The sequence below is a fragment of the Oncorhynchus nerka genome, linkage group LG10 (assembly GCF_034236695.1).
Source record: "Oncorhynchus nerka isolate Pitt River linkage group LG10, Oner_Uvic_2.0, whole genome shotgun sequence".
Classification (NCBI taxonomy): Eukaryota; Metazoa; Chordata; class Actinopteri; order Salmoniformes; family Salmonidae; genus Oncorhynchus; species Oncorhynchus nerka.
Window position 1 is genome coordinate 94,873,847 of NC_088405.1, and position 26,936 is coordinate 94,900,782.

The 26,936-nt window shown below is 45.2% G+C and overlaps 1 protein-coding gene across 1 annotated transcript in view; it reads left to right on the top strand.

Moving 5' to 3' along the window:
• The window catches only part of LOC115144993 (E3 ubiquitin-protein ligase RNF43), a 203,353-nt gene extending 178,609 nt beyond the window's left edge, over nucleotides 1–24,744 (top strand). Inside the window, exons 3-8 of the mRNA XM_065023958.1 lie at nucleotides 2,732–2,806; nucleotides 3,243–3,377; nucleotides 15,162–15,263; nucleotides 15,824–16,097; nucleotides 17,383–19,035; nucleotides 19,885–24,744. Of these exons, the coding sequence (XP_064880030.1) occupies nucleotides 2,732–2,806; nucleotides 3,243–3,377; nucleotides 15,162–15,263; nucleotides 15,824–16,097; nucleotides 17,383–19,035; nucleotides 19,885–19,910 (2,265 nt within the window). The 3' untranslated portion in view covers nucleotides 19,911–24,744. The remainder of the gene's footprint in view (nucleotides 1–2,731; nucleotides 2,807–3,242; nucleotides 3,378–15,161; nucleotides 15,264–15,823; nucleotides 16,098–17,382; nucleotides 19,036–19,884) is intronic.
• Nucleotides 24,745–26,936: the final 2,192 nt, after the last annotated feature.

Sequence of the window (26,936 nt, forward strand, 5' to 3'; positions counted from 1 at the left end):
CACGCAGATGAGCAGGGACCCTAGGCATCTTTCTTTTGGTGTTTTTCAGAGTCAGTAGAAAGGCCTCTTTAGTGTCCTAAGTTTTCATAACTGTGACCTTAATTGTCCACCGTCTGTAAGCTGTTAGTGTCTTAACGACCGTTCCACAGGTGCATGTTCATTATGGTTCATTGAACAAGCAGGGAAACGCTGTTTAAACCTTTTACAATGAAGATCTATGAAGTTATTTACATTTTTCCCAATTATCTTTGAAAGACAGAGTCCTGAAAAAGGGACTTTTTTTTTTTTTTTTTGCTGAGTTAATATGCTATATGTTGAGTACAGTGATACTATATGTTGAATACAGTGTTGCTATATGTTGAATACAGTGATACTATATGTTGAATACAGTGATACTATATGTTGAATACAGTGATACTATATGTTGAATACAGTGATACTATATGTTGAATACAGTGATACTATATGTTGAATACAGTGATACTATATGTTGAATACAGTGATACTATATGTTGAATACAGTGATACTATATGTTGAATACAGTGATACTATATGTTGAATACAGTGATACTATATGTTGAATACAGTGTTACTATATGTTGAATACAGTGATACTATATGCTGAATACAGTGATACTATATGTTGAATACAGTGATACTATATGTTGAATACAGTGATACTATATGTTGAATACAGTGATACTATATGTTGAGTACAGTGATACTATATGTTGAGTACAGTGATACTATATGTTGAATACAGTGATACTATATGTTGAATACAGTGATACTATATGTTGAATACAGTGTTACTATATGTTGAATACAGTGTTACTATATGCTGAATACAGTGATACTATATGTTGAGTACAGTGATACTATATGTTGAATACAGTGATACTATATGTTGAATACAGTGATACTATATGTTGAATACAGTGTTACTATATGTTGAATACAGTGATACTATATGTTGAATACAGTGTTACTATATGTTGAATACAGTGTTGCTATATGTTGAATACAGTGATACTATATGTTGAGTACAGTGATACTATATGTTGAATACAGTGATACTATATGTTGAATACAGTGATACTATATGTTGAGTACAGTGATACTATATGTTGAGTACAGTGATACTATATGTTGAATACAGTGTTACTATATGTTGAATACAGTGATACTATATGTTGAGTACAGTGATACTATATGTTGAATACAGTGATACTATATGTTGAATACAGTGATACTATATGTTGAGTACAGTGATACTATATGTTGAATACAGTGTTACTATATGTTGAATACAGTGATACTATATGTTGAGTACAGTGATACTATATGTTGAATACAGTGATACTATATGTTGAATACAGTGATACTATATGTTGAGTACAGTGATACTATATGTTGAATACAGTGTTACTATATGTTGAATACAGTGATACTATATGTTGAGTACAGTGATACTATATGTTGAATACAGTGATACTATATGTTGAATACAGTGATACTATATGTTGAGTACAGTGATACTATATGTTGAATACAGTGTTACTATATGTTGAATACAGTGATACTATATGTTGAATACAGTGATACTATATGTTGAATACAGTGATACTATATGTTGAATACAGTGATACTATATGTTGAATACAGTGATACTATATGTTGAATACAGTGATACTATATGTTGAATACAGTGATACTATATGTTGAATACAGTGATACTATATGTTGAATACAGTGATACTATATGTTGAATACTATATGTTGAATACAGTGATACTATATGTTTGAATACAGTGATACTATATGCTGAATACAGTGATACTATATGTTTGAATACAGTGATACTATATGCTGAATACAGTGATACTATATGTTTGAATACAGTGATACTATATGCTGAATACAGTGATACTATATGTTGAATACAGTGAGACTATATGTTTGAATATAGTGATACTATATGTTTGAATACAGTGATACTGTCACGATCGTCTGAATGATTGGACCAAGGCACAGGGTACTTAGAGTTCCACATGTTTAATAAATATGAAACTCACCAAAAGCAAAACAATACCGATGAAAACGTGACGTTCTGGGCTGCTCACAGGCAGCTACACAAAAACAAGATCCCACAAACAACAGGTTGGAAAAGGCTGCCTAAATATGATCCCCAATCAGAGACAACGATAGACAGCTGCCTCCGATTGGGAACCATACCAGGCCAACATGGAAATGAAAAAACTAGACTACCCACCCTAGTCACACCCTGACCTAACCAAAATAGAGAATAAAAAGGATCTCTAAGGTTCAGGGCGTGACAGATACTATATGTTGAGTACAGTGTGTACATATGCTATCCATTCTAGTTGTGTACTTTTTACTTGACTTTCCTTATCTCATCTCTCTCTCTCTCTGCTTTCTCTCCCTCTCGCTCCCTCTCTCTCCCTCTATCTCACTCTCTCTCTTTCTCTCGCCCTCTCTCTTTCTCTCTCGCCCACTTTCTCTTTCTCTCTCTCTCTCTCTCTCTCTCTCTCTCTCTCTCTCTCTCTCTCTCTCTCTCTCTCTCTCTCTCTCTCTCTCTCTCCTCTCTCTCTCTCTCCCTCTCTCTCTCCCTCTCTCTCTCTCTCTCTCTCTCTCCCTTCTCTCTCTCTCCCTCTCTCTCTCTCTCTCCCTCTCTCTCTCTGTCTCTCTATCGCTCTCTCTCTCTCTCAGGCACGACTTGCGCTGGAGAGAGGGGCTCAGGCTGTCATCTTTGATGTCACCGATGATGTCAACGCTAAGTTCCAGGTGAGGAGCCCCATCCGCGAGAGCAGAGGACAGTAATGTAGCATAGACTGAGCTGAAAAAACATTCTGTGTCTTCCCATTCTTGTCTGTATTCCTCCAACACACACACACACCTACACACACACACACACACACACACACACACACACACACACCCCTACACTCACTCACACACACACACACCCCTACACTCACTCACACACACACACACACACCCCTACATGCACACACACACACACCCCTACACTCACACACACACACACCCCTACATGCACACACACACACACACCTACATGCACACACACACACACACCTACATGCACACACACACACACACACACACACACACACACACACCTACATGCACACACACACACCCCTACATGCACACACACACACACCCCTACATGCACACACACACACACACACACGTGTAGCTGCATGATTCAGATTCCCTGCTGCGTCCGGTGGTGCTGATGCAGGCTGAGGATGCTGAGACGCTGATGGAACTGGTCAACAGGAACGAGGAGGCCAGCGTCCGCATCGACATCAAGAGGGAGGACCCAAAATGGGTAGGAATAGCATATCAAGAGCTTGTTAGTTACATTCTCCCATTCTATACTATGAAGTATACATCTATAGTAAAAGCCCTATTCCTCTACTAGTTTGACATTGGCCCCTCCCCCTGAGAACCATGGTAACAGGACCCCGGCAACGGGAGGTAAACAGAAACATTTTTTTTATTCACCTTTATTTAACCAGGTAGGCCAGTTGAGAACAAGTTCTCATGTACAACTGCGACCTGGCCAAGATAAAGCAAAGTAGTGCAACACAAACAACAACACAGAGTTACACATGGAATAAACAAACGTACCGTCAATAACACAATAGAAAAATCTACACACAGTGTGTGCAAAATGTAGTAAGGAGGTAAAGCAATAAATAGGCAGTAGTGGCAAAATAATGACAATTTAGTCATTAAACACTGGAGTGATAGATGTGCAGAAGATTAATGTGCAACTAGAGATACTGGGGTGCAAAGGAGCAAATAAATAACAGTATGGGGATGAGGTAGTTGGATGGGCTATTTACTGATGGGCTGTGTACAGGTGCAATGATCTGTGAGCTGCTCTGACAGCTAGAGCTTAAAGCTGGTGAGGGAGATATGAGTCTCCACTTTCAATGATTTTTGCAATTCTTTCCAGTCATTGGCAGCAGAGAACGGGAAGGAAAGGCGGCCAAAAGGAGGAATTGGCTTTGGGGATGACCAGTGAAATATACAGTGCCTTGCGAAAGTAAGGCCCACTTGAACTTTGCGACCTTTTGCCACATTTCAGGCTTCAAACATAAAGATATAAAACTGTATTTTTTTGTGAAGAATCAACAAGTGGGACACAATCATGAAGTGGAACGACATTTATTGTATATTTCAAACTTTTTTAACAAATCAAAAACTGAAAAATTGGGCGTGCAAAATTATTCAGCCCCCTTAAGTTAATACTTTGTAGCGCCACCTTTTGCTGCGATTACAGCTGTAAGTCGCTTGGGGTATGTCTATCAGTTTTGCACATCGAGAGACTGAAATTTTTTCCCATTCCTCCTTGCAAAACAGCTCGAGCTCAGTGAGGTTGGATGGAGAGCATTTGTGAACAGCAGTTTTCAGTTCTTTCCACAGATTCTCGATTGGATTCAGGTCTGGACTTTGACTTGGCCATTCTAACACCTGGATATGTTTATTTTTGAACCATTCCATTGTAGATTTTGCTTTATGTTTTGGATCATTGTCTTGTTGGAAGACAAATCTCCGTCCCAGTCTCAGGTCTTTTGCAGACTCCATCAGGTTTTCTTCCAGAATGGTCCTGTATTTGGCTCCATCCATCTTCCCATCAATTTTAACCATCTTCCCTGTCCCTGCTGAAGAAAAGCAGGCCCAAACCATGATGCTGCCACCACCATGTTTGACAGTGGGGATGGTATGTTCAGGGTGATGAGCTGTGTTGCTTTTACGCCAAACATAACGTTTTGCATTGTTGCCAAAAAGTTCCATTTTGGTTTCATCTGACCAGAGCACCTTCTTCCACATGTTTGGTGTGTCTCCCAGGTGGCTTGTGGCAAACTTTAAACAACACTTTTTATGGATATCTTTAAGAAATGGCTTTCTTCTTGCCACTCTTCCATAAAGGCCAGATTTGTGCAATATACGACTGATTGTTGTCCTATGGACAGAGTCTCCCACCTCAGCTGTAGATCTCTGCAGTTCATCCAGAGTGATCATGGGCCTCTTGGCTGCATCTCTGATCAGTCTTCTCCTTGTATGAGCTGAAAGTTTAGAGGGACGGCCAGGTCTTGGTAGATTTGCAGTGGTCTGATACTCCTTCCATTTCAATATTATCGCTTGCACAGTGCTCCTTGGGATGTTTAAAGCTTGGGAAATCTTTTTGTATCCAAATCCGGCTTTAAACTTCTTCACAACAGTATCTCAGACCTGCCTGGTGTGTTCCTTGTTCTTCATGATGCTCTCTGCGCTTTTAACGGACCTCTGAGACTATCACAGTGCAGGTGCATTTATACGGAGACTTGATTACACACAGGTGGATTGTATTTATCATCATTAGTCATTTAGGTCAACATTGGATCATTCAGAGATCCTCACTGAACTTCTGGAGAGAGTTTGCTGCACTGAAATTAAAGGGGCTGAATAATTTTGCACGCCCAATTTTTCAGTTTTTGATTTGTTAAAAAAGTTTGAAATATCCAATAAATGTCGTTCCACTTCATGATTGTGTCCCACTTGTTGTTGATTCTTCACAAAAAAATACAGTTTTATATCTTTATGTTTGAAGCCTGAAATGTGGCAAAAGGTCGCAAAGTTCAAGGGGGCCGAATACTTTTGCAAGGCACTGTACCTGCTGGAGCGCGTGCTACGGGTGGGTGTTGCTATGGTGACCAGTGAGATATACCTGCTGGAGCGCGTGCTACGGGTGGGTGTTGTTATGGTGACCAGTGAGATATACCTGCTGGAGCGCGTGCTACGGGTGGGTGTTGTTATGGTGACCAGTGAGATATACCTGCTGGAGCGCGTGCTACGGGTGGGTGTTGTTATGGTGACCAGTGAGATATACCTGCTGGAGCGCGTGCTACGGGTGGGTGTTGTTATGGTGACCAGTGAGATATACCTGCTGGAGCGTGTGCTACGGGTGGGTGTTGTTATGGTGACCAGTGAGATATACCTGCTGGAGCGCGTGCTACGGGTGGGTGTTGCTATGGTGACCAGTGAGATATACCTGCTGGAGCGTGTGCTACGGGTGGGTGTTGTTATGGTGACCAGTGAGATATACCTGCTGGAGCGCGTGCTACGGGTGGGTGTTGCTATGGTGACCAGTGAGATATACCTGCTGGAGCGTGTGCTACGGGTGGGTGTTGTTATGGTGACCAGTGAGATATACCTGCTGGAGCGCGTGCTACGGGTGGGTGTTGCTATGGTGACCAGTGAGATATACCTGCTGGAGCGTGTGCTACGGGTGGGTGTTGTTATGGTGACCAGTGAGATATACCTGCTGGAGCGCGTGCTACGGGTGGGTGTTGCTATGGTGACCAGTGAGATATACCTGCTGGAGCGTGTGCTACGGGTGGGTGTTGTTATGGTGACCAGTGAGATATACCTGCTGGAGCGCGTGCTATGGGTGGGTGTTGTTATGGTGACCAGTGAGATATACCTGCTGGAGCGCGTGCTACGGGTGGGTGTTGCTATGGTGACCAGTGAGATATACCTGCTGGAGCGTGTGCTACGGGTGGGTGTTGTTATGGTGACCAGTGAGATATACCTGCTGGAGCGCGTGCTACGGGTGGGTGTTGCTATGGTGACCAGTGAGATATACCTGCTGGAGCGTGTGCTACGGGTGGGTGTTGTTATGGTGACCAGTGAGATATACCTGCTGGAGCGCGTGCTACGGGTGGGTGTTGCTATGATGACCAGTGAAATATACCTGCTGGAGCGCGTGCTACGGGTGGGTGTTGCTATGGTGACCAGTGAGATATACCTGCTGGAGCGCGTGCTACGGGTGGGTGTTGCTATGATGACCAGTGAGATATACCTGCTGGAGCGCGTGCTACGGGTGGGTGTTGCTATGGTGACCAGTGAGATATACCTGCTGGAGCGCGTGCTACGGGTGGGTGTTGCTATGGTGACCAGTGAGATATACCTGCTGGAGCGCGTGCTACGGGTGGGTGTTGCTATGGTGACCAGTGAAATATACCTGCTGGAGCGCGTGCTACGGGTGGGTGTTGCTATGGTGACCAGTGAGATATACCTGCTGGAGCGCGTGCTACGAGTGGGTGTTTCTATGGTGACCAGTGAAATATACCTGCTGGAGCGCGTGCTACGGGTGGGTGTTGCTATGGTGACCAGTGAGATATACCTGCTGGAGCGCGTGCTATGGGTGGATGCTGTTATGGTGACCAGTGAGCTGAGATAAGGCGGGGCTTTACCTAGTAAAGACTTATAGATGACCTGGAGCCAGTGGGTTTGGTGACGAAATATGAAGCGAGGGCCAGCCAACGAGAGTATACAGGTCGCAGTGGTGGGTAGTATATGGGGCTTGGTGACAAAATGGATGGCACTGTGATAGTGCTGAGTAGAGTGTTGGAGGCTATTTTGTAAATGACATCGCCGAAGTCAAGGATCGGTAGGATAGTCAGTTTTACGAGGGTATGTTTGGCAGCATGAGGGAAGGAGGCTTTGTTGCGAAATAGGAAGCCAATTCTAGATTTTGGATTGGAGATGCTTAATGTGAGTCTGGAAGGAGAGTTTACAGTCTAACCAGACACCTAGGTATTTGTAGTTGTCCACATTTTCTAAGTCAGAACCGTTCAGAGTAGTGATGCTGGATGGGTGGGCACGTGCGGGCAGCGATTGGTTGAAGGGCATGCATTTAGTTTCACTTGCATTTAAGAGCAGTTGGAGGCCACGGAAGGAAAGTTGTATGGCATTGAAGCTCGACTGGAGGTTAATTAACACAGTGTCCAAAGAAGGGCCAGAAGTATACAGAATGGTGTCATCTGCGTAGAGGTGGATCAGAGAATCACCAGCAGCAAGAGAGACATCATTGATGTATACAGAGAAAAGAGTCGGCCCGAGAATTGAACCCTGTGGCACCCCCATAGAGACTGCCAGAGGTCCGGACAACATGTCCTCCAATTTGACACACTGGACTCTGAGAAGTAGTTGGTGAACCAGGCTGAAGTAGTTGGTGAACCAGGCGAGGCAGTCATTTGAGAAACCATTGCTGTTGAGTTTACCGATAAGAATGTGGTGATCGACAGAGTCGAAAGCCTTGGCCAGGTCGATGAATACGGCTGCACAGTATAGTCTTTTATAGATGGCGGTTATGATGTCGTTTAGGACCTTGAGCGTGGCTGAGGTGCACCCATGACCAGCTCAGAAACCAGATTGCATAGCGGAGAAGGTGCGGTGGGATTCAGAATGGTCGGTGATCTGTTTGTTCACTTGGCTTTTGACGACCTTAGAAAGGCAGGGTAGGATAGATATAGGTCTGTAACAGTTTGGGTCTAGTGTCTCCCCCTTTGAAGAGGGGGAGACAGCTTTCCAATCTTTGGGGATCTCAGACGATACGAAAGAGAGGTTGAACAGGCTAGTAATAGGGGTTTGCAACAATTGCAGCGGATCATTTTAGAAAGAGAGGGTCCAGATTGTCTAGCCCAGCTGATTTGTAGGGTCAAGATTTTGCAGCTCTTTCAGAACATCAGCTATCTGGATTTGGGTGAAGGAGAAATTTGGGGAGGCTGGGGCAAGTTGCTGTGGGGGGTGCATAGCTGTTGACCAGGGTAGGGGTAGCCAGGTGGAAAGCATAGCCAGCCGTAGAAAAATGCTTATTGAAATTCTCAATTATCATGGATTTTTCGGTGGTAACAGTGTTTCCTAGCCTCAATGGGCAGCTGGGAGGAGGTGCTCTTATTCTCCATGGACTTTACAGAACTTCCCAGAACGTTTTGGAGTATGTGCTACAGAATGCAAATTTCTGTTTGAAAAAGCTAGCCTTAATTTGCAAATAAATTCATTAAAAATCCTACAATGTGATTTTCTTGATTTTTTTTCTCATTTTGTCTGTCATAGTTGAAGTGTACCTATGAGGAAAATTACAGGCCTCTCTCATATTTTTAAGTGGGAGAACTTGCATAATTGGTGGCTGACTAAATACTTTTTTGCCCCATTGTATAAAGGGAAGGAAATGATGAAGGTAAATCAATTCCAGGTGTGAATCATAATGATTAACAGGTGAGCGTAATGATGAGTGCCAGGTGTGCGTAATGAAGAGTGCCAGGTGTGCCTAACGATGAGTGCCAGGTGTGCGTAATGATGAGTATCAGGTGTGCGTAATGATGAGTGCCAGGTGTGCGTAATGATGAATCCCAGGACCGGTGGTTAGTATTTGGAGGGGGGGAGCAGGAGAAGATGTGACAGTATCCACCCCCGACGCACGGCTTTAGCCGCAGGACGATGCCGACCGAAACCCAAAACACACTGGAAGGGGGTCAACCCAGTGGAGGAGTGACTTAGCAAGTTTAGGGGGTACTCTGTCCAGTGAAGGAATTGTGCCCACTCACGCTGCCAATCCTGACAGTGACTCGTCAGGAACCTCCCCAGCGCCTGCTTCATCCTTTCCACCTGCCCATTTGACTGGGGCCGGTACCCGGAGGTGAGGCTGACCGTGACCCTGAGCTTCTCCAAGAAGGCCCTCCAAACTCGTGATATAAATTGGGGGCCACGGTTGGAGACGATGTCGTCTGGAAGGCCATAATGCCAGAAGACCTGCTGGAAGAGCAGTGAGGAGACCAGGAAGACATGCCTTGGAAAATCTATCCACTAACCATCAGAGCGGGGAAGATTGGTTACAAAGTCAATGGATAGATGTGAGCAAGGTTGCTGAGGCATGGGAAGTGGCAGGAGCTTCCCTTCTCCCTCTAGAGCCTGGTGGATGTCCACATCTACGTCCCAAACCACTGGACCCACGACTCGGGAGGTTGGGATTATGGGTGCCCTCTGAACAGGAACGTCTCCCGAATCATAGTTATGGGACCAGAGCATTGGCCATGATGTTCTCCAAACCTGTGCGCTAGGTCAGCATGAAGTCAAACCTGGTGAAGAAAAGTGTCCACCTAGCTTGGCGCGGATTCAGTCTCCTCGCTGTCCGTATGTACTGTAGGTTCCGATGGTCAGTGAGGATGACAAATGGTTCCTTGGCACCCTCCAGCCAGTGTCTCCACTCCTCTAAGATAAAATAAATAAGCATAAATATGGGTTGTATTTACAATGGTGTTTGTTCTTCACTGGTTGCCCTTTTCTTGTGGCAACAGGTCACAAATATTGCTGCTGTGATGGCACACTGTGGAATTTCACCCAGTAGATATGGGAGTTTATCAAAACCAGGTTTGTTTTTGAATTCTTTGTGGATATGTGTAATCTGAGGGAAATATGTGTCTCTAATAATATGTGTCTATAATAATACATTGGGCAGGAGGTTAGGAAGTGCAGCTCAGTTTCCACCTCATTTTGTGGGCAGTGTGCACATAGCCTGTCTTCTCTTGAGAGCCAGGTCTGCCTACGGTGGCCTTTCTCAATAGCAATGCTTTGCTCACTGAGTTGGGATATAGTCAAAGCTTTCCTTAAGTTTGGGTCAGTTATAGTGGTCAGGTATTCTGCCACTGTGTACTCTCTGTTTAGGGCCAAATAGCATTCTAGTTAGCTCTGTTTTTTTGTTAATTCTTTCCAATGTGTCAAGTAATTATCTTTTTGTTTTCTCATGATTTGGTTGGGTCTAATTGTGTTGCTGTCCAGGTCTGGCAGAATCTGTGCAGAATATCTAGGTGCTGCTGTAGGTCCTCCTTGGTTGGTGACAGAAGCACCAGATCATCAGCAGACAGTAGACATTTAACTTCAGATTCTAGTAGGGTGAGGCCGGGTGCTGCAGACTTTTCTAGTGACCGCGCCAATTCGTTGATATATATGTTGAAGAGGGTGGGGCTTAAGCTGCAACACTGTCTCACCCCCCGGCCCTGTGGAAAGAAATATGTGTTTTTTGCCCATTTTAACCACACACTTGTTTGTGTACATGGATTTTATAATATCATATTTTTTTCCTCCAACACCAATTTCCATCCATTTGTATAGCACACCCTCATGCCCAATTGAGTCTAAGGCTTTTTTGAAATCAACAAAGCATGAGAAGACTTTGCCTTTGTTTTGGTTTGTGTGTTTGTCATTTAGGGTGTGCAGGGTGAATACGTGGTCTGTTGTACGGTAATTTGGTAAAAAGCCAATTTGACATTTGCTCAGTACATTGTTTTCATTGAGGAAATGTACGAGTCTGCTGTTAATGATAATGCAGAGGATTTTCCCAAGGTTGCTGTTGACGCATATCCCACGGTAGTTATTGGGGTCAAATTTGTCTCCACTTTTGTGGATTGGGGTGATCAGTCCTTGGTTCCAAGTACTGGGGAAGATGCCAGAGCTAAGGATGATGTTAGAGAGTTTTAGTATAGCCAATTGGAATTTGTTGTCTGTATATTTGATCATTTCATTAAGGATACCATCAACACCACAGGCCTTTTTGGGTTGGAGGGTTTTTATTTTGTCCTGTAACTCATTCAAGGTAATTGGAGAATCCAGTGTATTCTGGTAGTTTTTAATAGTTGATTCTAAGATTTGTATTTGATCATGTATTACGTTTTTTCTGTTTGTTCTTTGTTATAGAGCCAAAAAGATTGTAGAAGTGGTTTACATCTACATTTTGGATTGATAACTCTTTGTGTTGTTTGTTTAGTGTTTGTGTTTGTATTGTCACCATAGTGAAGGCGTAGACGCAGGTTTTCCGTCATTGGTCTCTATGTTTTTGTTTGGACAGGTTTCTTGCATTCTTCATCAAACCATTTGTCATTGTTGTTCATTTTCTTTGTTTTTTTCTTTGAGATTTTTAGATTTGGTAGGGAAGCTGAGAGTCCAAATATACTGTTAAGATTTTCTACTGCCACGTTTACACCTTCACTATTACAGTGGAACGTTTTACCCAGGAAGTTGTCTAAAAGGGATTGAATTTGTTGTTGCCTAATTGTTTTTTGGTAGGTTTCCAAACTGCATTCTTTCCATCTATAGCATTTCTTAGTGTTACTCAGTTCTTTTGGCTTTGATGCCTCATGATTGAGTATTGCTCTGTTCAAGTAGACTGGGATTTTGCTGTGGTCTGATATGGGTGTCAGTGGGCTGACCGTTTTGGAAACTTTAGAGTGTTTTCTATCCTAATCTGACAATTATATGCATATTCTAGATTCTGGGCCTGAGAAATAGGCAGATTCATTTGGGTATGTTTTTCATCCAAACATCAAAATACTGCCCCCTACACTCAAGAGGTTAAAGTATGGGGAATCTAGTGGGGGGGTATTGGTAGCACACAGGAGGACATTTTTCTCTGTTAAGATCATTGCCTTTTGAATTTCTAGCCAAATGTCAAATGTTCCTGTGATTAATTTAATGGAGTGAGTTAGGTCTGCTCTATACCAAATTAGCATACCCCCTGAGTCCCTTCCCTGTTTCACACCTGGTAGTTTGGTGGATGGGACTACCAGCTCTCTGTAACCTAGAGGGCAACCAGTGGGTCCGTCTTCTCTATACCATGGTTCTTGTAGGATGATAATGTCTGTATTTCTGATTTATTTGGTGAAGTCCAGGTTCCTGCTCTTTAGGCCAAAGGCAGATGACCTCTGACCTTGGATATTCCAGGATGAGAAGTGAAGGCTTTGTGTTCCATAAAGTGTCCAATGTTGTTGGTCGTGTGGTTTGGCCTCAGACCAGTAAGTGTGAGCAGAGCCTGCTGAGCATCTGGTACATGCCATTGGCTTGGGCTTGCCTGCTCACGACCTGGGCGTATGTGTGACTTCCATGTTGAGACCTTCTTTGCCGGGGTGGGGTGCATGGGGTGGGCAGGAGGGGCATAGGTCTGATCTGAGGGGGCGTAAATGGGGTGTGGGCATGGTTGACTTGGGGGGGTGTTGATTGGTTGGGGTGGGGGTGTGTATGTGGCTGGTGGTGCTGTGGTCTGGATGTAGGTCCTCTCAGCGTGGGTCCTCTATGTGTAGGTCCAGGGGGGGTCTCGCTGGTCTGGGAGGGTGTCTCGCTGGTCTGTGCGGGGTGTCTATTGATCTGTTGCTCCTGTGTGAAGTGTTGGGGCTGCATTTGAGAGCGATGTCCTTTAGAGTCCGGGCGAAGGTGGGCACTGCTGCCTTGTGTAGGTGGACCTGGTCATAGAGGCTGAAGTTCAGGGTGGAATGGTGGGCCAGGTAAACATTAGGTTTTGAGGCAGAGTCACGGGAAATACTTGCGTTTACCGGCTGTATGGTGACAGGGTGGAAGTCTTTTCGTGGTAGCAGGGTGGAGATAACCACTTGTGCATCTACACCTGCATTGCGTGTAGAAACACCTGCATTGCTTGCTGTTTGGGGTTTTAGGCTGGGTTTCTGTACAGCACTTTGAGATATCAGCTGATGTACGAAGGGCTATATAAATACATTTGATTTGATTTGCATTGGGGAAAGTAGAAGAAGCCTTTTCAATCACTCCCTTTCCTGCTGTGGCCACCCTTTCCTGCTGTGCTCTCAGGTCGTTTGTGCCTGTGTGTATTATTATGTGGCTGGGTGAACCTAGTTGGTCCTCAGACAGAAGGTCTAGGGGCGCTGGGTGTTTGGACACCAGAGTTTAGACACACTGTGTTTGGGAAAAAGTTGATTTACTTGTGTATATTTATAATTTGAGTCCATAAGGAGTACAATCTGTGTCTTGTGTATGTCCTCAGTGGGTGTGTGTGTGGGTGGGGGGGGGGTGTTGTCAGAAGGGCTATCAGGGTGGCTGACAGGGGGGGTGCTCAGAAGGGGTGAGAGCCGCTGGGCTTGGGGTTCTTCATTTATCTGTTCTGCTGTGATGTCTAAGCTATGGTCAGGGTCTGGTGTGGACTGTTCTGCTGTGGTGTCGAGACTTTTGTTGGTAGCTGAGGTGGGCTGTCCTGCTGGCTTCTCTGTGGGGGTGGCCACCTCTCTAGTGGGTTGTTCTCTGTCACACGCCATCCCCCTCAACCTCTCCTCCAGCAGTCTGATCCTCTCCTCTAGTCCTCTGTTCTTCTCCTGCTCTTGCTTTTTTTTATTGTTGAAGTTGTCTCACCACAGTCCAGAGTGCAGATATGTCTCTCTCCACCTCCAGCTCTCCGGGTCTGGTTAAGAGGGTGATGTTGTGCTGGACTGTTGTCTGGGTCTGTGCTGACTGGAGTGCAAACACCTGCTGTTCCAGCTCCACCTGCCTTACCTCCAGCTTGGTAAATGTATCCTTCATTTCAATGAGGGAGTAGTACTCTGTTTGGGGTTGGCCTGTACCATTACTGTTCCAGACTTATAGAGATCTCCTTCTTTCTCTCTCTCTCTTGCTCTCTCTCTCTCTCTCTCTCTCTCTGACATTTACTCCTGAGGTGCTGACCTGTTGCACCCTCTACAACCACTGTGATTATTATTATTTGACCCTGCTGGTCATTTATGAACATTTGAACATCTTGTTCATGTTCTGTTATAATCTCCACCCGGCACAGCCAGAAGAGGACTGGCCACCCCTCAGAGCCTGGTTCCTCTCTAGGTTTCTTCCTAGGTTCCTGCCTTTCTAGGGAGTTTTTCCTAGCCACCGTGCTTCTACACCTGCATTGCTTGCTGTTTGGGGTTTTAGGCTGGGTTTCTGTACAGCACTTTGAGATATCAGCTGATGTAAAGGGCTATATAAATACATTTGATTTGATTCTCTCTCTCTCCTTCTCTCTCTCTCTCTGTCTCTCTCTCCTCTCTCTCTCGCTCTCTCCTCTCTCTCTGTCTCTCTCTCTCTCTCTCCTCTCTCTCTGTCTCTCTCTCTCCTCTCTCTCTGTCTCTCTCTCTCTCTCTGTCTCTCTCTCTCTCTCTCTCGCTCTCTCTCTCTCTGTCTCTCTCTCCTATCTCTGTCTCTCTCTCTCTCTCTGTCTCTCTCATTTCTCTCTCTCCTCTCTCTGTCTCTCTCTCCTCTCTCTGTCTCTCTCTCCTCTCTCTGTCTCTCTCATTTCTCTCTCTCTCTCTCTCTCTCTCTCTGTCTCTCTCTCCTCTCTCTGTCTCTCTCTCTCTCCTCTCTCTCTCTCTCATTTCTCTCTCTCCTCTCTCTCTCTCTGTCTCTCTCTGTCTCTCTCTCTCTCTCCTCTCTCTGTCTCTCTCTCCTCTCTCTGTATCTCTCATTTATCTCTCTCCTCTCTCTGTATCTCTCATTTCTCTCTCTCCTCTCTTTCCAGGCCCACTATGATGTTGTTGTCCTGCTCACTATAGTCCTTGCTATTCTGGCCATCGTTTCGATCTTTGCTTTCCGGTATCGATGCAAATCCAGCAGAACCTGGGTGAGTCAGTCAACAACACCAGTCTCAATGTATCTATCTTTATCTATCAATACCAAGGTCTTTATCTCTGCAGAATACAGCCATCTTAAAAGTGGATTGTCTTTATCTCTGCAGAATACAGCCATCTTAAAAGTGGATTGTCTTTATCTCTGCAGAATACAGCCATCTTAAAAGTGGATTGTCTTTATCTCTGCAGAATACAGCCATCTTAAAAGTGGATTGTCTTTATCTCTGCAGAATACAGCCATCTTAAAAGTGGATTGTCTTTATCTCTGCAGAATACAGCCATCTTAAAAGTGGATTGTCTTTATCTCTGCAGAATACAGCCATCTTAAAAGTGGATTGTCTTTATCTCTGCAGAATACAGCCATCTTAAAAGTGGTTTAGCGTAAGTCCTCAAACTGTAGACCAAACACTAAGGATAGTGGCCACTGTATATACAACTGAAACATTCACCAGAAAATCTCCCTGGAATTTGAACTTTGACCCAGTCTCAGTCCATTCTGAGGTTCCGTTTCTCTAACCTCCATCCCACACGGCTTGTTCCTCTACGACCACAGGACTCAGTCCACCAGCAGACGATGCGAGCCATCAGTCGTCTGGAGACGCGGATGTACAGCTCTCAGGGCTGCGGGGGCTCACAGCGCCACCGTGGGGGCTGGGGGTCTAATAGCAGCTCTAACTCCAGCCCCGTCTGTGCCATCTGTCTGGATGAGTTCCTGGAGGGACAGGACCTGAGGATCATCTCGTGTGCTCATGAGTTCCATAAGGAGTGTGTGGACCCCTGGCTACTGCAGCACCGTACCTGTCCCCTCTGCATGCACAACATCATGGGTAAGGACATGTCTGTCTGTCTGTCTGTCTGTCTGTGTTGTCTGTCTGTCTGTCTCTCTGTCTCTGTCTGTCTGTCTGTCTGTGTAGCCTGTCTGTCTGACTGTCTCTCTCTCTCTCTCTCTGTCTGTCTGTCTGTCTGTCTGTCTGTCTGTCTGTCTGTCTGTCTGTCTGTCTGTCTGTCTGTCTGCTCTGTCTGTCTGTCTGTCTGTCTGTGTAGCCTGTCTGTCTGTCTGTCTCTGTCTGTCTGTCTGTCTGTCTGTCTGTCTGTCTGTCTGTCTGTCTGTCTCTGTCTGTCTGTCTGTGTAGCCTGTCTGTCTGTCTGTCTGTCTGTGTAGCCTGTCTGTCTGTCTGTGTAGCCTGTCTGTATGTCTGTCTGTCTGTCTGTCTGTCTGTCTGTCTGTCTGTCTGTCTGTCTGTGTTGTCTGTCTGTCTGTCTGTGTAGCCTGTCTGTCTGTCTGTCTGTCTGTCTGTGTAGCCTGTCTGTCTGTCTGTCTGTCTGTCTGTCTGTCTGTCTGTCTGTCTGTCTGTATGTCTGTCTGTCTAGCCTGTCTAGCCTGTCTGTCTGTCTGTGTTGTCTGTCTGTCTATCTGTCTGTCTGTCTGTCTGTGTAGCCTGTCTGTCTGTCTGTCTGTCTGTCTGTCTGTCTGTGTAGCCTGTCTGTCTGTCTGTCTGTCTGTCTGTCTGTCTGTCTAGCCTGTCTAGCCTGTCTAGCCTGTCTGTCTGTCTGTCTGTGTTGTCTGTCTGTCTGTCTGTGTAGCCTGTCTGTCTGTCTGTCTGTCTGTCTGTCTGTGTAGCCTGTCTGTCTGTCTGTCTGTGTTGTCTGTCTGTCTGTCTGTCTGTGTAGCCTGTCTGTCTGTCTGTCTGTCTGTCTGTCTGTCTGTCTGTCTAGCCCATCTAGCCCATCTAGCCTGTCTAGCCGTCTGTCTGTCTGTCTGTCTGTCTGTCTGTCTGTCTGTCTGTGTAGCCTGTCTGTCTGTCTGTCTGTCTGTCTGTCTGTCTAGCCTGTCTGTCTGTCTGTCTGTCTGTCTGTCTGTCTGTCTGTCTGTGTAGCCTGTCTGTCTGTCTGTCTGTGTAGCCTGTCTGTCTGTCTGTCTGTCTGTCTGTCTGTCTGTCTGTCTGTCTGTCTGTCTGTCTGTCTGTCTGTGTAGCCTGTCTGTCTGTCTGTCTGTGTTGTCTGTCTGTCTGTCTCTCTGTCTGTCTGTCTGTCTGTCTGTCTGTCTGTCTGTCTGTCTGTCTGTCTGTCTGTCTGTCTGTCTGTCTGACTGTGTGTTGTAATGCTCCACAGGTTCAGAGCTGTCTGGACAGCCACGGAGGACCAGACTACAGCAGACCCCCGAGCACAGCCAGGGTTTCCTCCACACCCACCCCATCCCCTTCTCCATGAGGCCTCACTACCCCCGCGGTCCCTCTGGTCCATACCCCTCCCTGGGCCACTATAGCGGCTCCCCGCCTCTGGACCCCCAGACTCACCGCTTCCTCCCTAGCCGGCCCCTGGGCCCTGGTTGCGGATACCTCCACCCTGCAGAGGGCCCCGGAAGGCCCCACAGAGCCGGGGGCAGCTGCAAGACAGCAGGCCACCCTATGGAGACCCACTACGGCCCCGGGCTCCGTCGCTCCTGCCACGCCTACCGCTCCGGCTGCCCTTCCCAGCGCAGCGCCTCCAGTTCCAGGCTCCACCACGCCCCCTCCTCTGCTCCCCGCGCCTCCGCAGGGGGAGCCCACACCTGGGGGAACGAGGGGGGCAGCTGCTCTGGGGGGAGCTACCGGACGGAGCACAGTGGCTACCTGGCTGATGGGCCGGCCAGTGACTCCAGCTCTGGCCCCTGTCACGGCTCCTCCAGTGACTCGGTCCTCAACTGTACTGACGTGTCCCTGCAGGGTGTGTATGGTAGCTGGTCCACGTTCCGCAGCTCCCTGAGCAGTGACTATGATCCGTTTGTGTACTGCGGACCGGGACCGGGACCGACAGGCCGCAGAGACAGCATGGAGGCAGGGGCCCAGAGACCCAGGTCCCTGGATTCAGTGGTGAACAGAGACAGCATGGAGGCAGGGGCCCAGAGACCCAGGTCCCTGGATTCAGTGGTGAACAGAGACAGAGGACGAGGAGGAGGAGGAAGAAGAGGAGGGTGCTCTGAGGAACAGCAGCAGGCTGTGTTTAGCCACGTCCACTACCACCGCCACCGTCACCACCACTACCGAGAGGAAGGGGAGAGGGAGCACGCCCAGGGCCAGGGGCCAGGCAGGGGGTCGGACGAGGAGCTGGGGGCTACTGCTTTTGGCCGTGAGTCAGGATCTCCCCCGGCTCTGGACAAAGATTCCCCAGTGTGCCCTCTGAAAGACAGCCCCTGTCACTGCCCTAAGGCAGACCACACAGACAGTAGGGGGGCCCATGGCCACGGGACAGAGGGTCAGGGCCATGAGCTCAGCCACCCCTCAGGCCCCCCTCCAGTCCTGGTAACCCCAGCCCCCTTACCACCCCCACCCACCTGCTGTCACCAGGACCACAGCCACGGGGGCCACCCCCACCGGAGGGCAGGCCGGCTGGGCGACTGTGTGCTCGACGGCCCCTCAGTGCGTTTCCAACAGAACCTGGACCTGCAGGACGACTGTAGCATCCACATCCACTATGACCAGGGTTACTGCTGCCCCCCTCCCGACCTGCCCCCCGCTCTGCTCTCCATGCCTGTGCCCCTCATCCTGGACTCTGGAGGAATGAGGCCCCTCGGGGGCCTAGAGGACTGGCCCTGCTGTGGAGGGCCCCACCATGTGGTGTGGCAGAAGCGGGTGCAGCAGGCCCACCTTGAGCCCCATCTGCTGGGGGTCCCTATGGACATAACCCCACCCCCATCCAGCAGGCGCCACCACGGTCCCCACAGCCCAGCGGACGACCGCAACACAGACTTTTGTTTATACTGCCAAACATTACACAACAATCAGGGTGGGTGTTCAACCAGTCCTTAAACTTTTTTTATATAGCTACATATTATGTGAACAACTGCCATCTTGTTCATAGTTTTCCCCATAGGAATGGTATTCTCTAAGGTCATCGTTTTCCCCATAGGAATGGTATTCTCTAAGGTCATCGTTTTCCCCATAGGAATGGTATTCTCTAAGGTCATCGTTTTCCCCATAGGAATGGTATTCTCTAAGGTCATAGTTTTCCCCATAGGAATGGTATTCTCTAAGGTCATCGTTTTCCCCATAGGAATGGTATTCTCTAAGGTCATCGTTTTCCCCATAGGAATGGTATTCTCTAAGGTCATCGTTTTCCTCATAGGAATGGTATTCTCTAAGGTCATCGTTTTCCTCATAGGAATGGTATTCTCTAAGGTCATAGTTTTCCTCATAGGAATGGTATTCTCTAAGGTCATAGTTTTCCTCATAGGAATGGTATTCTCTAAGGTCATCGTTTTCCTCATAGGAATGGTATTCTCTAAGGTCATAGTTTTCCCCATAGGAATGGTATTCTCTAAGGTCATCGTTTTCCCCATAGGAATGGTATTCTCTAAGGTCATCGTTTTCCCCATAGGAATGGTATTCTCTAAGGTCATAGTTTTTATGTCTTAAGCTCAATTTGTCTTTCCGTGCTTCTTTTGCATTCTATCTCCTCACCTCCGTATCAACCCTAATCAGAGGGAAGTTGAATGAATTGCATTTTGGGAAAGAAGATGAGGAGAGAGGAATTGAGGGAGAGCCCCATGTGTGTCGTTCTTCCTGACATCCTGTGCGAGATGTCTCTGTGCGTTGGAGAGGTAAATAAACCTGTCGTCTTTTTTTCTACCTCCAGGATCCGAGGAGGAGTCCGGCGTGTGAGGACTCGCGAGTTGCATCCCCAACTTCACGCTGCTACGTACACAGGAGCCGGAACGGACAAACACATCATCGCGCGGCCATGTTTCTCAAGTCTTCCAAATAATTCCACATTTAATAGCTGCATTCAGACTACACTTCCCAGAATCCCCCAGTCAGTGCTCAGAGTTCCGTCTGTCCCACAACGATCAAAATGAGTCTATGAGATTCTGATTGTTTTGAAGTTGATTTATTTTGACCATCAATTCAAACAATAAGCACAAGTCATGTATGGACCTCAAATTGCTCTAATTCATTGTTGAATTCCAGTATTTTCAATGTGTTTGAGAGTTTGGGAGTTTTGTTGTTGCTTAGTGATTGTGTTTCAAGATGGAGACTGACTGGGAGATGCTGGAAATGTTGTTGTTGTTTTGTTTTTCGTCTTGTTTTTATTTTGTTTTGTAAATTACAGGAATAATTCAATACCAACAAGTTCCCAGGTTGCCTTAGTGACCACAGGAATGATCACTGCTCAGGGCTCAAGCCTCGATTCACATCACGAAATTCCCCAATTATCTCCCTCATTAGAAATCACACGGACATACTGGATGTCTGATTCCTTGAGTGGTTGATTGAGTACTTAATCAATTATACTACTCAGTAATACTTAATATCCTTTAAGTCCTTCATTTGTGTAGATACAGAATGTAGACAAGCATTGGATCATGTATGACACCCATGCATGGAGGTTTCTTGCTCTTTCCAACTCAAATCAGATCCAGAAATGTTTCCCATCGCCGTGGGTTACTAAAGGTACTCAGAGCTACGGAAAAGAAACGTATCATTAGGGGAGAACAGTTATTTTCTTATCTGGACCTACAAGCAGTGAGCATCCTGAAAGGTCATCCTGAGAGGTCATTAGAGGCTAGTGTGGGGACTTGTGTTGGTTCATTCAATAATGGCAGCTGTTTCCATCACATTTAGTTTGTTTTGTGGTTCGGTAAAAACATTTTTTTTTTTTTGTAATTGTGTTTTTCATCGTTAAAAGAAAAAACCAGACTGATCTATGTTATTACAAGCTATTTTTGTTTTGCTCATGTCATTTCTCATGTTGCCAGTGGTTACGTAGTATGTTTGACCTGAGCGCTGGTTTGGTGGCCAGTGAAGGATGGGAGGGGCCCTCCACACAGACCTGGGTTCAAACTGTATTTGACATATTTCAAATACTGTAGCTGTGCTTGATTCAGCTTACCTGGCTCCATGGGACCAATGGTATAGTCCTAAAACATGTAAACCCCGCCCATCTGGCGTGCACTCCAGTAAGGATCAAATATGCAAATGCTCAAGTATGTGAAATATTTAAAATTCTATTTGAACCTAAAGGTTGGTCTGCCAACAGAACAGCAGCGTGGGTGGAGCTTCGCTCGGCTCAGAAAGGACATGAACCATGTCATCTGCTCTTCACCCCTGACCTCTAACCCCATCACCTATTACACAACCCTATCGTTGTCCACCAGCAAGGATATTGTCTCCTTTCCATATCCCATCTACCAGAAGCTATAGCTCACCAGGGGTGCCCTTATCTTAAACATTGTAGCAAAATATTATATACAGAATTACTATGTAATAACTGGAGGAAAGCCATGATAATTCATAATTCATTCAACTTTGGGAACATAACAGTTTTCACGACCAAACATTTACCGAACAAACCTGCGGCCTTAAATAGACGCCTGGTGCCGTTCGGTCAGTCAAGCCCTTTCCCCGAATGTCTCACTTGGATCCAACATCCCAGGAGATTAAGTGTGTGTAGTTATACAGTACAATGTACAGCACCAGTCAAAAGTTTGGACACGCCTACTCATTCAAGGGTTTTTCTGTATTTTTACTGTTTTCTACATTGTACAATAATAGTGAAGACATCAAAACTATGAAATAACGGAATCATGTAGTAACCAAAAAAGTGTTAAATATATTTTATATTTGAGCTTCTTCAAAGTAGCCACCCTTTGCCTTGATGACAGCTTTGCACACACTTGGCATTCTCTCAACCAGCTTCATGAGGTAGTCACCTGGAATTAATTTAAATTAACAGGTGTGCCTTGTTAAAAGTTAATTTGTGGAATTTCTTTCCTTCTTAATTCGTTTGAGCCAATCAGATGTGTTGTGACTAGGTAGGGGTGGTATACAGAAGATAGCCATATTTGGTAAAATACCAAGTCCATATTATGGCAAGAACAGCTCAAATAAGCAAAGAGAAACGACAGTTCATCATTACTTTAAGACGTGAAGGTCAGTCAATACAGAACATTTTAAGAACTTTGAAAGTTTCTTCAAGTGCAGTTGCAAAAACCATTAAGAGCTACGATGAAACTAACTCTCATGAGGACCACCACAGGAAAGGGAGACCCAGAGTTACCTCTGCTGCAGAGGATAAGTTCATTAGAGATACCAGCCTCAGAAATTGCAGCCCAAATACATTTTTCACAGAGTTCAAGTAACAGACACATCTCATAACATCAACTGTTCATAGGAGACTGTGTAAATAAGGCCTTCATGGTCGAATTGCTGCAAAGAAACCACTACTAAAGGACACCAATGAGAAGAAGAGACTTGCTTTGGCCAAGAAACACGAGCAATGGACATTAGACCGGTGGAAATCTGTCCTTTGATCTGATGAGTCCAAGGTTGAGATTTCTGGTTCCAACCGCAGTGTCTTTGTGAGACCCAGAGTAGGTGAACGGATGATCTCCGCATGTGTGGTTCCCACCGTGAAGCATGGAGGAGGAGGTGTGATGGTGCTTTGCTGGTGACACTGTCGGTGATTTATTTAGAATTGAAGGCACACTTAACCAGCATGGCTACCACAGCATTCTGCAGTTATACGCCATCCCATCTGGTTTGCGCTTAGTGGGACAATCATTTGTTTTTCAACAGGACAATGACCCTAAACACACCTCCAGGCTGTGTAAGGGCTATTTGACCAAGGAGAGTGATGGAGTGCTGCATCAGATGACCTGACCTCCACAATCACCCAACCTCAACCTAATTGAGATTGTTTGGGAAGAGTTGGATCGCCGCAGAGTGAAGAAAAAGCAGCCAACAAGTGCTCAGCATATGAGGGAACTTCTTCAAGACTGTTGGAAAAGCATTCCAGGTGAAGCTGGTTGAGAGAATGCCAAGAGTGTGCAAAGCTATCATCAAGGCAAAGGGTGGCTACTTTGAAGAATATAAAATATATTTTGATTTGTTTAACACTTTTTGGGTTACTACATGACTACATGTGTGTTATTTCATAGTTTTGATGTCTTCACTATTATTCTACAATGTGGAAAACAGTAAAAAAAAAAAAATACGAAAAACCCTTGAATGAGTAGGTGTGTCCAAACTTTTGACTGGTACTGTATATATCCTCCAATATATTTGAGTTCTTACTGTATTTGAATACATGGAGGCTCAGTGGACATGTGCAAGGAGACTGTATTGCGTCCGAGGTAAACATTGAATTGAATAAACCCATTTGATCCACAGAGTATTTTCTAAATAGTTGGAAGCACTTATAAAACAACAACCTTTAAAATGTCATGTGGCTGATCGACGGGTGTAACACTCTAAACCAGTTATGAGATGAGTCCATCTATTCCATTTACTTCAGTTGTGCCTTTATGAAGTCAGGTCTCTTCATTCACTACCTCCTGTGGATCGGTTGACGTTTATTCTTAGATCTTTAGATCATTAAATAACCTAATACATTAAGCTTGCGTTATTTGATGTCTTCTGTTCCTCCTGCGTCAATCTAAACCCAATTCACTAGGTTTTGCTTTACAAGAACATGGTGGAATCGTAATGTGTTTTTGGAGACAGCGTCTCACGCTAATACTTTAGCCTGGTTAAACTAGACTGAACAGTCCCCTATAGCCAGTCCCCTATAGCCTGGTTAAACCAGACTGAACAGTCCCCTATAGCCAGTCCTCTATAGCCTGGTTAAACCAGACTGAACAGTCCCCTATAGCCAGTCCCCTATAGCCTGGTTAAACCAGACTGAACAGTCCCCTATAGCCTGGTTAAACCAGACTGAACAGTCCCCTATAGCCTGGTTAAACCAGACTGAACAGTCCCCTATAGCCTGGTTAAACCAGACTGAACAGTCCCCTATAGCCTGGTTAAACTAGACTGAACAGTCCCCTATAGCCTGGTTAAACTAGACTGAACAGTCCCCTATAGCCAGTCCCCTATAGCCTGGTTAAACCAGACTGAACAGTCCCCTATAGCCAGTCCCCTATAGCCTGGTTAAACTAGACTGAACAGTCCCCTATAGCCTGGTTAAACTAGACTGAACAGTCCCCTATAGCCTGGTTAAACCAGACTGAACAGTCCCCTATAGCCTGGTTAAACCAGACTGAACAGTCCCCTATAGCCTGGTTAAACCAGACTGAACAGTCCCCTATAGCCTGGTTAAACCAGACTGAACAGTCCCCTATAGCCTGGTTAAACTAGACTGAACAGTCCCCTATAGCCAGTCCCCTATAGCCTGGTTAAACCAGACTCAACAGTCCCCTACGGGCCAGTCCCCTATAGCCTGGTTAAACTAGACTGAACAGTCCCCTATAGCCTGGTTAAACCAGACTGAACAGTCCCCTATAGCCTGGTTAAACTAGACTGAACAGTCCCCTATAGCCTGGTTAAACCAGACTGAACAGTCCCCTATAGCCTGGTTAAACCAGACTGAACAGTCCCCTATAGCCTGGTTAAACTAGACTGAACAGTCCCCTATAGCCTGGTTAAACCAGACTGAACAGTCCCCTATAGCCTGGTTAAACCAGACTGAACAGTCCCCTATAGCCTGGTTAAACCAGACTGAACAGTCCCCTATAGCCTGGTTAAACCAGACTGAACAGTCCCCTATAGCCTGGTTAAACTAAACCAGACTGAACAGTCCCCTATAGCCTGGTTAAACTAGACTGAACAGTCCCCTATAGCCTGGTTAAACTAGACTGAACAGTCCCCTATAGCCCGGTTAAACTAGACTGAACACTGTGTAGAGAACAGTCCCCTATAGCCTGGTTAAACTAGACTGAACAGTCCCCTATAGCCTGGTTAAACCAGACTGAACAGTCCCCTATAGCCTGGTTAAACCAGACTGAACAGTCCCCTATAGCATGGTTAAACTAGACTGAACAGTCCCCTATAGCCTGGTTAAACCAGACTGAACAGTCCCCTATAGCCTGGTTAAACTAGACTGAACAGTCCCCTATAGCCTGGTTAAACCAGACTGAACATTCCCCTATAGCCTGGTTAAACCAGACTGAACAGTCCCCTATAGCATGGTTAAACTAGACTGAACAGTCCCCTATAGCCTGGTTAAACCAGACTGAACAGTCCCTTATAGCCTGGTTAAACTAGACTGAACAGTCCCCTATAGCCTGGTTAAACCAGAAACTAGTTAAACTGAACAGTCCCCTATAGCCTGGTTAAACCAGACTGAACAGTCCCCTATAGCCTGGTTAAACTAGACTGAACAGTCCCCTATAGCCTGGTTAAACCAGACTGAGCAGTCCCCTATAGCCTGGTTAAACTAGACTGAACACTGCGCCCACAAATGTTTCCCTTCAAAACCAAACATTGTAAAAAATGTTCTGCATTCCAGGCTACAGCCTGAGCTGAAAATGACTCACAACCAACCAGCACTTTTGCTGAAACTCAACGGAAAAGTAATCAGAACAATATAACTATGGCGATGACCAGTACAATGAAATATAACACTTCAAAATCTACGAAACATCCCTGAAACATTTTGGTTGGGTGATTTTATTATCCTTTTTTTGTGTCCTTTTCTGTTTTTGATTATTGGTTTTTTTTTTCGAATGCAGAACACGATCCCCATGGAAACGGGATCTGTCAGTATATTTTTGGATACTTTGTGTACAAAATGAGAAAGACAAAACATAAATGAAATATAGTGTTGTATTTGATATATAATAGAACATTTCAATATGGTGATATGTCACTAATATATTTATTTACTAATATATTTATCCTTTTTTTTTGTTTGGTCCAGGTTTTGAAAAATACTACATGTTTTCTCTATAGAAACAATATCTATATGAAACTATGTGCCATCACCTGGCTTCATTCCAATTATATGCAAATAAATTATTTTGAAGTAAAAACCTCTGGTGCTCAATATGGTCTAAATTGGATGTAAAAAATGAACCTGTTTTTTTGTATTTATCTGACAAATCCCATTGTAAAACTAGGTCATTCAATTAATGTACATTTTTCAGATATATATCAGAATTATCCTTGTGTGGTTCGCTGGCGAGATATATATCAGAATTATCCTTGTGTGGTTCGCTGGCGAGATATATATCAGAATTATCCTTGTGTGGTTCGCTGGCGAGATATATATCAGAATTATCCTTGTGTGGTTCGCTGGCGAGATATATATCAGAATTATCCTTGTGTGGTTCGCTGGCGAGATATATATCAGAATTATCATTGTGTGGTTCGCTGGCGAGATATATATCAGAATTATCATTGTGTGGTTCCTGATATATATCAGAATTATCATTGTGTGGTTCGCTGGCGAGATATATATCAGAATTATCATTGTGTGGTTCGCTGGCGAGATATATATCAGAATTATCCTTGTGTGGTTCGCTGGCGAGATATATATCAGAATTATCCTTGTGTGGTTCGCTGGCGAGATATATATCAGAATTAGCTGGCGAGATATATATCAGAATTATCCTTGGTGTGGCGAGATATATATCAGAATTATCTTGTGTGGGCGAGATATATATCAGAATTATCCTTGTGGTTGCTGGCGAGTATCAGAATTATCCGCTGGCGAGATATATATCAGAATTAGCTGGCGAGATATATATCAGAATTATCCTTGTGTGGTTCGCTGGCGAGATATATATCAGAATTATCCTTGTGTGGTTTCGATATATATCAGAATTATCATTGTGTGGGCTTCACACAGAGATATATATCAGAATTATCCTTGTGTGGTTCGCTGGCGAGATATATATCAGAATTATCCTT